An 11531-nucleotide genomic window follows, 5' to 3' on the forward strand; every position below is an offset into this window, starting at 1 on the left:
TTTGTCTATTATATATATTATTGAGGTAGAAAGATGAGTTTTACATCAATTACAAAATAAGTTACATAAAAAAAAAACCGTACTTTGTTGTTTGATTTTAGATTAAACTAATTCAGTTATAGAGATCTATTGATAAGTAAAGTTTGGTCAATGATACATCGTGCTTCAACAATTTGAAATTTCAAATATGTTAACAACTTGTACTACCATCTCAAATAGCTTTAAAAATTACAATGTTGCAAATTAACTATCAATAAATATTCACAAATTCCTCAGCTATACTATGCCTTCTATGGAAATGACTCCAAATTCCTCATTTTTCTCATGGCATGGCTACCAACTGCTGCAGTTTTTCTGTTTCTTCCAGTTATTAGAATCCACAAGAGTGTTCAACAGCCAAATGACACCAAAGCTTTATACAGGTTCCTCTATCTGACATTAGTCCTTGCAGGGTTCCTCATGTTTGTAACTGTAGCACCACAATTTTTCACTTTCTCTCAGTTTCAGTATCGTGTTACTACCACTGTGATGCTTCTTTTACTCATCCTTCCACTATCTGTTGTTATTGTGGAAGAACACAAGATTTGGAAGAGAAAGCTAGAAAACATCAATAGGGAAGATAGTCAGAAGCTGCTGGAAAACTATCCAAACATAGCTAGAGAAAATTGTAATCAAGAGAAATCTTCCCAGGCTCCACAAGAAGAAGTCTCCTTTTGGGAAAACATATTCAACCCACCAGCAAGAGGTGAAGATCATACAATACTTCAAGCCACTTTTACCCTTGACATGGTGCTTCTCTTTTTAACCTCTATTTGTTCACTTGGTAGCAACATGACAATGGTAACCAACTTGAGTCAAATTGGAATTTCATTCGGATACCCTTCTCATACCATAACCACATTTGTGTCTCTTACATCCATTTGGATGTATTTGGGTAAGATTGTTCAAGGGGTTGTGTCAGAGTTTATCATACTCAAATATAGAGTCCCTAGACCTCTCATGCTCACATCATTGCTTTTGTTATCTTGTGTTGGTCATCTTTTAGTTGCCTTCAATGTCCCGAATGGCCTCTATGTAGCCTCAATTGTTATTGGGTTCTGCTTTGGGGCTAACTGGCCATTATTCTTTTCTGTAATATCAGAACTTTTTGGCCTCAAACATTATTCAACACTGTACAATTTGGGGAAGCTAGCAGGTCCAACTGGGTCATACTTGCTCAGTGTGAGGGTTGCAGGGTATCTGTATGACAGGGAAGCCATGAGGCAAATGGAAGCTATGGGGAAAAAAACAAGTCCAGGGGAGGAGCTGAACTGCAATGGGGAAGAGTGCTTCAAGTTAGCATTCATTATAATCACTGCAGTTTGCTTGTTAGGGGCACTTCTGTCACTCATTTTGGTCTTTAGGACTAAACAATTCTACAGAAGTGACCTATACAAGAGATTCAAAGAAGCTAAATCTGATGAAACTGAAACAGGTTCTTGTTGCAACAGGATTGAATCAGCAGCAGCAAATGAAGACCAAGTGACTTTGGCAAGGAAATGGTCAGAGTAATTTGAGAACCATGTACAATATAACTGTTTATTGTAATTGTGTTATATTTCAAAAAGCCTGAGTTTTTTCTCAGAATTTATATAACAGCATGTCAGGTTCTTCAGAGGAAAATACGTTCAAAACGTTAAAAGCAACATGTTAGTGGGTATTGTTAGTTGTGTTAAAATCGTGCTTTTTAGTAATTGAAATTTAATTAATATTTTTGCTAGTTAATTAAGTCAGCAAATTCCTAAACTTCAGGAACTTTTAAAGTTTCTGTTTTAAATTTGTTAAGTGCATCTTATTTCTGGTTCATTGAATAACAGGATGAGAATAAATTATTTCTTTTTCTTCCAATAATTACATTGTTTTCCTTCATTTATCAACTTTATGTTTCCATCATAAAAAAACCTTATAGATCGGTATCATGAGCCTCTTCTTAGAATGTTCCTATGAGTGAGTGTTTATCGCATCCACATGGACTTGTTTAAGATGTCAAGTAATTCTGAAATGTTTTGACTTTCAATAAAACATTGTTTTGGGAAGTACAGTGAAGGATTAAACGAGAACTAAGCAAGATTGAAACAAGCAATGTATATAACATATTGATATTAAAATTCACCTATATACGATAATGCAATTATCAAGTATCATTGAAAATTTGTGACTCATTCTAAATAAATTTATTGAGTTAAAAAAATTTAAAGACTTCAATTATAGTGATGATTCCTTAATTATTAATGAATGAATTGCTTTAAGCCCAAGACTTTTAACTCAACTACATCATTCAAATTTATTTCTTGTATTCAAACGCATTAGATGACTTGGTTAAATCATAGATTTAAGATTAATTTTCCAACTCAATCCAAATATATTATATAAGATGAGTGATCAGTTCATCTCAATATTTAAAACATATACAGATTATTAAGACTTGAATAAAGCATAATCATATAAATCAAAAATAGTACAATGTATTAGAAAAGACTACACCTAACCTCAATACAAGAGAGTTCAGCTATTCATAATAATTCTTCTTACAAGCTTGAGAGGAGTTGATACTCTACCATAAGTCTCTCAAAGATTTATAATGAAGTACAGAGAAAAAGTTTCTAAACTAGAGACTAAAAAGGAAGCTCCTAAAAAATAGAACAAAACTTTGTTTTTATAGAAATAAGACTTGATGCCTAACTTCTGTATTCAATGCTCGAAGAGTAGTGGTTTTTTCTTATGTCCCGCTTTCTTGTGAATTAAGTTTCTTCCTTGATGTTCAACTGTGAGGTTTTGTCTCTAGGAATGTTTTCTCTCTATGAAAGTTTTCTCTAGGCGTAGCTCTTGACTCTGGTGCTCAAGCTCTCTATCAATTTAGGTTTTTTAGAGGATTTCCTTCATTTCTCAATGCCTTGCTTTACTGCTCAGTGTGCAGACAAGATTCTTGTTGCAACACGATTGAATCATTAGATGCAAATGAAGACTAATGATGATTTTGGATGAGGCAATTTAAGAGAGTAATTCATTTATTTGGAGAATTTGAATTTCTTTAAAGTAAAATGATTTGTTTGGGCGAGTAAATTAAGAGAAAATTGAAAATGAGGAATTTTAAAAAGGTATTTCAAATAACTAAATAGTAGAATTTGAAATTCACTAAAAAAAAGAAGGAAATTAAAATTCCATAATTTGTAGGATTCCTCATAGTTCAAGATGAAAAAAGGTCGAGGTCGACTTGGTCGATAATCGACCAAATTTGACTCGGCTGAATTCAGTCAAATTTCAGTCGGAGTAGACTTGGCTGAAATTCGGTCCAAACTGACTCAGTCGAATTCGGCCAAATTTCATTTAGGACTTCTTTTTGGCCAAGTATGGACAAATTTTGGCTAGGGCCGACTTGACCTAATTTGGTGGGAGTAGGCTCGGTCAAAATTCGCCGAGTTGATATGACAAAAATTTAGTCGAATTAGGGTGAGTCAACCTCATTAGAAATTAGGCCACATTCAGCCAAGTGGACCCCGAATGAAATTTGGTCAAATTCGACCAAGTCGTCCCAAACAAAAACTTAGCTGAAATTTAGCTAAATTCTCCCGAGTCATACATGTCTGAAATTTTGGCCAAATTTGGCAGAGTTGACCTTGGTTGAAATGTGGTCGAATTAGGCAGAGTCAACCCTGACTGATTTGCCGAATTTGATCGAATCGGCCTCTGCAAAATTTTAGCCAAATATGACCAAGTCGACCTTGAGATAAATTCGGTCGATACCACTACATTTGAAATTCAATCAAATTTAACTGAGTTGACATCGTCCCAAATTTGGCCGAGTTCAACCGAGATGGTGCCATCAAAAATTTGGCTGAATTCACCCCACCCGAAATTTGGTAAAATTTAGTTGAGTCAGCCCTAGTCAAAATTTTGATCGAGTCAACCTTGACCGAAATTCAACCTAGTAGACATAGTCAAAATTCGACCGAGTTGACCTATCCGAATTCCACCGAGTCATTCCCAGCTAAAATTAAACAAATGCCGCAGATTTTGCCTGACCAAATTTGGCCAAATCGAGCTTGGACAAATTTGACCAAGTCGACCCTGACCTAAATTTGGCCAAATTAGACTGAGTTTACGTTGGCCAAAATTTGGCCAATTTCAATATAATCAGTTAAATCAAAATTTGATTGAATTTAAATATTTTAAGTTGACTATTATATTTTTTAAAATTTACTTTCAAAATTTTTTCTATTAAAATAAATATTGTTAAAATAAAATTTAACTATTTTATCCAAATATAAAATTAAAATATAAGGTATTCAAATTACTCTATTCAAATATATTATTTAGAAAAAAAAATTAAAACCAATCATTTTAAATGCGATGCATCTACTAAGATAAGTGACTTTTGGCAAGCAAATGGTAAAAGTAATCGGAGAACCATAATCGGAGAACCATGTACAATATAACTGTTTATTGTAAGTTTTGTGTTATATTTCAGAAAGCAAGCGCTTTTCTCAGAATTTATATAACAGCATGTCAGCTTCTTTAAAAAAAATACAGTCAAAACGTTAAAAGCAACAGGTTGGTTGGTATTGTTACTTGTGTTAAAATCGTAGTTTTTAGTAGGGGTAGCAATGCGGGCTGGTCCGCCCAACGCGGGTTGGTCCGCGCCGCCCCGCACACTTTATGCGGGCTGAAAATACTGGCATGTCCCGCATACTCCTTGGCCTGTGGACTGGCCTGCTTTTTTTCTTTAATTTTTTTTTATTTTTATTTTTTTTTATTTTTATTTTTTTTTCATTTTTATGATAAAACTTTTAATGTTTAAAAATTGGGAAACTTTAAGAAGTTCACAAAATTAAGTAAAGACTTTAGGGAATTAGATGATAAATTAATAATTCAACATTTTCATCATATTCATACTATGACATACACAATGTATTCTTTAATTTTTAGCACATTAAAAATTACATAATACTTGTCTTTTCCAATTATACAAGAATTTGAAATGTTAATGCAAGAGTCCATAAAAGTAGTAATTAATATACATAAGTGTAAGTTTTTTTTTTTTTACGAGCTTGCAGGCCGCGGCCAGCCCGCGCAGGGCACGGGGGCCGCGGGCCTGCGGGCTCACTACCCTGACCCGCCCTGTTGAAAGGGGGAGCTACTTCAACTCATATGAAGATGGTTTTGATGATGTCCAAGGCTACACTTCATGTGCATTACTAGTTTAGAATTAGTCATGTTTTAGTTAGGTTGTGCATTAGGCTGTTTGTATGAAATTATCAGATGTAAATCAAACCTGCATTAAGTTGTAATTAATCATCACACTCTTGCTTGTGCAATCATGAATTGATTAGCTGTTTAACTAATGGATTAGCTGTGAGTACTGCACTAAGGCAGTGAAAATACACTCACGATAATCGATTAGGTAAATTCCTAATCCATTAATGACAGCAAAAAACTCTGTATAAAAGTTATTTTTAAAATCTGTTTCAAGTCTGGAAAAAGGTACAAATCACTGAAAAACATTCTGAGAAACAACCCTCTGAGATTCACAAAGTTCTTAAGCATTCTTGAAGATCATTCAAGTGAAGATTCAAGGAGATTGATGGTTGATTCTACCTTGATGGATCTAGCTTGAATCTAGGAGCAAATTGACAAATCTGCACAATAATAGGTGTATTCGTTTCTTGATTCTTTTTTGGTTGTATTTCTGATTACAGTTGTTTCACTGTGTGAAGTGAAGGCCTAGGTACAATTGCGTGGATGCATTGCTCCTAGGGGGAGTTCTTGATTGGTAGATCAAGTTCCTTGGTTTTTAGGTTCTAGAATTATATAGATGTTCTTGTAATTCTTGGATCTTTATTGTGTTAGTGGAATCCTCCTAAGTGGGTTTACTTAGGAAAGACTGGACGTAGATTCTTTTTGAATTGAACCAGTATAAACTGTTGTGTCTTGGTTTTTCTCTTCTCTTACAATCTTTCTTAATTGCCTTAAACAGTCCATTAACACAAAACTGTGAAATTGATTAATTAGGTTATAAGACTTAAAGACTCTTTCAAGATTCAACTTAAACAAGTGAAAGACTCATTAATCAATTCAGATCCCTTTCTGAGTTGAGCTATTAGACATATATGTTTTTAACAATTGGCACCAGAGCTGGTTAATCGCACGATAATCGATTAGAAAGATTCTGATATGTATAATACATCTCAAACCTTTGCTGAAGGGGCATCCATCAATAGGCCACCTCTATTTGCTGGTGAAAACTACCACTTTTGGAAAATTAGAATGAAATTTTTTCTTGAATCAGTGGACAAAGGGGTCTGGGATGTTGTAGTTAATGGACCTTTTCAACCCATTAAAGTTGTGGAAGGCAAAATTGTTCTTAAAGAGTTCTCACAGTGGACTCTTGATGAAAATAAGAGGGCACACTATGATGTTAGAGCCAAAAATATTATATCCTCTGCACTAACTTTGGATGAATTTTACAGGGTATCTGTGTGTGAATCAGCCAAAGAGATGTGGGATGTTTTGGAGGTCACCCATGAGGGCACGAATGAGGTTAAAAGAGCAAGGAAGAATACTCTCATTCAAGAGTATGAAATGTTCAGAATGAAGGTTGGAGAAAGCATATGTGATGTACATAAGAGATTTACACACATAGTAAATCACCTCTTAGCTCTTGACAATATCTTTGACAAAGAAGACCTGAATATCAAAATCTTGAAGAGCTTAAACAGGACATGGCAGCCCAAAGTCACTGCAATTTCAGAATCCAAAGACCTCACTAGCATGAACATAGCTACACTCTTTGGGAAGCTAAGATAACACGAACTAAAGCTTGGAAGACTTAAGGAAGAAGAGGATGGAGAAAAGAGGCACACAATAGCCTTGAAGAGTGCTGTAAAATCTACAGCAAAACTGAAGAAAGCAGATTCTGCAGATGACTCTAATGATGGAAACTCTGATAGTGAAGCCTTGAGTTTAATGGTGAAAAAGTTCTCAAAATTCTTGAAGTTTAAAAATAAAACTAACAACAACTATGCAGGAAACAAGAAGCAGTCCAGAAAACAGGAACGTTCTGATGCTCAAACTTGTTATGAGTGTGGCAAGACATGACACATAAAGGCAGACTACCCTGTGCTCAAGATGAAACAGAAGCTGGAAGAAAAGAATGAGGCAGAGAATCTGACGAAAAAGAAAGCCTACATTGCTTGGGAAGAAAATGATTCCAGCACATCCAGTGAATCTGACGAAAGCATTAAGGAAGAAAACAATTTGTGCTTGATGGCTAGAAAGAGATCTTCTAAGGGCAGTGTGAGTAGTTTCAACTCCAATGATGATGAGAATAACTACTATGAATTACTTGATGCTTTTAATGAATTGCATAAGGAAGCCACGAAACTGCAAAAGTCAAATCATAAGCGTAGAGGAGAAATTAAATGGCTTGAAGGTAGAGTAAAGCAACTAGAATAGGAAAATGAAAATTTGATATCAAGTCTTGAAAAACTAGAAAAATTTGAGAAACACTCTAGGTCCAAAGATGGCACAAACTCTCCCCAATGTGAAAATTGTCCAGGACAGCTAGAAAAGATAGATTATCTAATGGCAACTCTCTCAAAATTTACCTTGGGAAGATCAAACCTTGATGCAGTGTTAGGATCTCAAAGGAGTGTGCTTAACAAAGAAGGAATAGGTTACAGTGGCAAATCTAATCCATTAGGCACCAGAAATTTTCTAAATATGAGTAAACCAACATCTGTTATTTGCTCCTACTGTTCTGAACTTGGGCATGCATCAAATTCCTGCTATTTTAAAAATTGTGGGGTTCCTAAAGGAGAGTACAAATGGGTACCTAAAGGAACACCTCAAACCACTAACATGAAAGGACCCAAGTTCAATTGGGTACCTGCATCTTCTCTTTAATCTTTGTTTCAGTTGTGTCTTGATGCAAGGAAAACAATGTAGTTTCTATATAATGGATGTTCAAGACACATGAAAGGAGATGTGAAGAACTTCTGCAGGATATCTTACAAAGCCAATTAATGGTCATGTTACAAGAGGTGATAATATCTTACAAAGCCAATTAAAAAAAATTGTGTCTCATATTTGAATATTTATATTATTTTTTAATATTTTTATTTATTGTATATGTTTCTTTCACATGAGAATGTTTAATACTCTCAATTTAAGTATTTAATAACACTTTCGTTTACTAAATAATATAAAAAAATTACTTATTATTGTTAATTTTTGTTTTACTTAAAGAACTCTTTTGTTTCACTAAAATAATTTTTGTTATTTCTCAACCATTGAGTATATATGTTGATATTTGAAAAGTTTTCTTAGATCTATAAAATATTTTTCATCTTATCATACCCTTAATTATACATTTGTTTTCCTTTGTGTGATTTCTTTCAATAGTCTCTCAAATTGTTTCTAAACATTTGTTAATTTTTTAATATTTTTATTTGTTGTTTATTTTCATCATGTAGAATATTATTTTGATATATGTTATCTAATTATTTTTTATTTTCTAACTCATTATCAATCATACTATATTTTTTTCTCTATAATTGTATAAATAACTTTTATTTACTACAATATAAAAATTTAATGTAATTGCCATGAATATTTTTTTTTATCACCATCCAACATATATTGGAGTTCAAAATATACAAGATCTATGTTAAAATTTTATTATTATAATTATTATTTGTTCTTTGTATCATTTTGGTATGTGTTATAAATTTTATTAGTGTATTAAAAAAAGATTCATTAGAATTTAAAAAATTGAAGTAAACAAATATTTAAAATATATTTTAATTTGAATATTTGTTTTTCCTTTATATTTTTTTAAAAATATTTTTAAATTTTATCAATTAGATTTCATTAATGTTTGCAAATTTAATAAATGTGTTGGTTCTCATGAAATTTTATTCGGTATTATAATCTAAATGTGAACAATTATAATTTATTTCAAAATATTTGATATCGAACAAACAACAATCCTCCTAATATTGAATATTTGATAATATTATATTTACTATATCATAATTTTTTTATTTTATAAAAATTAATTAAAATTAATATTGAAGTAGTAAGAAAATGAGTATGGATATGATTATATCGGTTATCCGATGAAGATGGAGATGAAACAAAATTTTGATACCGGTTGAATTTAGATATAAAAATGAGGATGAATTTTTTCTATAAAAATAATTATAGGATAACGAAAATCGTTCCATCTGCGCCGTTGCCATCTCTGTTCTATACCCAGAATGCATGTAAAAAATGGAACTGCAGGAGTAATTTTTACCATTTTATTATAATTTTAATGTGAAGTAATTTGTTATTTATAAGTTTTATTGGGAGTGCAAGAAGAAACAAGATTGGTGCAGAAAGCAACAGCCCAAACATAAACCATACCGTTTCAATCAACATGTAAGAATTAGGGGATAAATAGATGGTATTTGTGGTATTCCCTGTGGAGTAATAAATTTAACTTTTATTGTATTTTTCTACCAATTTTCAAACATTTTTTTTTTTAATTTCCTGGAAAAAAATATAATGGTAAATACATTTAACTGTTAAAAACTTAACAAAAAAATTTCAATCGTACTTATATCATGTGATGAAGCAACCTGTACATGACCTGTGATTGGCACATGGTCTTGGGAAAGGTCTTCCAAGTTGGGAACGCAACTCTAAGGTTTGTTTAAGTGACAAGGTCAACATCATCCCAATAAGTTATGATATAGAGAGTTTGATTAAAACAGTAGATTTTTTTTGTTTGACTATTATATATATTATTGAGGTAGAAAGATGAGTTTTACATCAATTATAAAATAAGTTACATAAAACAAAAACTGTATTTTTTTTATTGACTTTAGATTAAAGTAAGGATAATTATAATTTTACATGTTATTTTATCTATTTTTAACACACCATTTCGATCTTTTTTAATTCATCACATTACACTATTAAAAAAATAAATAAATAATTGAATAATAATTAAAATGATGATTAAAAATAAATAAAAAATAGTCAAAAATATTATCATCCTATTATAATAATTTTATACAGATGATCGAGAAACTTTATGCGGAATATCAGTCGTGAACTCTATCACTTTAAAGACTAGAAAAATGAGTTTCTGACAAAAAAATCTTTTACAAATTTAACAAACTTTCTATAAATAGAATTAAAGTACATTAATTTTTTTATTTTTAATGAAAATAAAGTAATAAAAATAATACTCTTTTACCTTATTTAGTATTTTGTTAAAGTTTGTTAAAAGAAACTTTGTTAATGTATCGATTTTTTAAAAACTAATAATCAATAAACTACAAAAATATATGTTGGGATTAATCAAGTTCATAAGAATCATATTTTCAAGAATCACGTGAATTCTATATTCCCTTTACATAAAAAAAATAAAAAATAAAAACATTGCTAATTCAACTCCTTTAATGTGTGGGATAATTCACAAGTTTCTTTAAGCATTCTTTAAATGAATTCTTCATCACTAACATACTTTTAATTTTTTTACCAAGTAGCATATATCGGACTAGTTAATCTTACCAAACATACTCTATAAGTTGAACGTTTCTAAAATAAGCTACCTCCAACGACATTCAAATAATTTTTTTATCATTTTTGCAAAAAAACTAGTAAATAATTTCATAATTTATAAGTTTAAAGCATATCAGCTAGCTTATGGAATTAGAAGTACTTAATAAAATCATCTGATATAAATAAAAGATGACACGAAAGAATATAACTACATCAATCTCATTATATAAATGAAATTTGTCTTTTTTTTAAGATAAAAAAATATTATTACATTGACCATATTTTCTATACGTTTCATTATATGTAATTTTCATATAATGAAACATTAGTTATTTAAATTTATAATATCAAATTCTTTTTAATTTGAACTACATAAAATATTAAAAAAAACTCAACAAATACTGAAATAAAGTACTTAAATGTCTCCATAAAATTGAAAAATATATATATATATATATATATATATATATATATATATAATAATGAAAAAAATTAAATAACCTACAAAATAATTCAAAATGCTTTTAACTTATAAATTAAAAATTCTTAAAGTAAACTATTTTAATATACTTTCCAAATATTTTTACATTCATCAAATTAGTTTATAAATAGTTATATAACATAGTAAGGAACTTATTAGCATAATCAAATATCATTTTTTATATTAATTAAACTAGTTTATGATCTAATCAAATAAACTAATAATAAAGTCATTGACATCACCAAACACGTTCTTAAAATGATTTTGATTATCTTAAGATCCAACCTGCCAAAACATTTCTATCATAGAGATGAATATTTATTGATAGTTAATTTGCAACATTGTAAATTTTAAAACTATTTGAGATGGTACAAGTTGTTATAACATATTTGAAATTTCAAATTGTTCAAGCACGATCTATCATTGACCAAACTTTTCTTATCTATAGATCTATATAATT

The 11531-nt window shown here is 30.7% G+C and overlaps 1 protein-coding gene across 1 annotated transcript; it reads left to right on the forward strand.

The window, feature by feature from the left end:
- Positions 1 to 270: 270 nt before the first annotated feature.
- Positions 271 to 1635, forward strand: LOC114180735 (protein NUCLEAR FUSION DEFECTIVE 4-like). The gene has a single exon (XM_028067032.2). It carries the CDS (start codon positions 325 to 327, stop codon positions 1549 to 1551), a length of 1227 nt encoding a protein of 408 aa, XP_027922833.2. The 5' UTR covers positions 271 to 324; the 3' UTR covers positions 1552 to 1635.
- Positions 1636 to 11531: the final 9896 nt, after the last annotated feature.

This window comes from Vigna unguiculata, chromosome 4 (genome assembly GCF_037176805.1).
Source record: "Vigna unguiculata cultivar grain cowpea cultivar isolate G323 ecotype 2 chromosome 4, ASM3717680v1, whole genome shotgun sequence".
NCBI classification, from domain to species: domain Eukaryota; kingdom Viridiplantae; phylum Streptophyta; class Magnoliopsida; order Fabales; family Fabaceae; genus Vigna; species Vigna unguiculata.

Bases quoted from the DNA above. Each gene is read 5' to 3' on its own strand.
- LOC114180735 (XM_028067032.2), top strand. From the start codon at position 325: ATGGCATGGCTACCAACTGCTGCAGTTTTTCTGTTTCTTCCAGTTATT.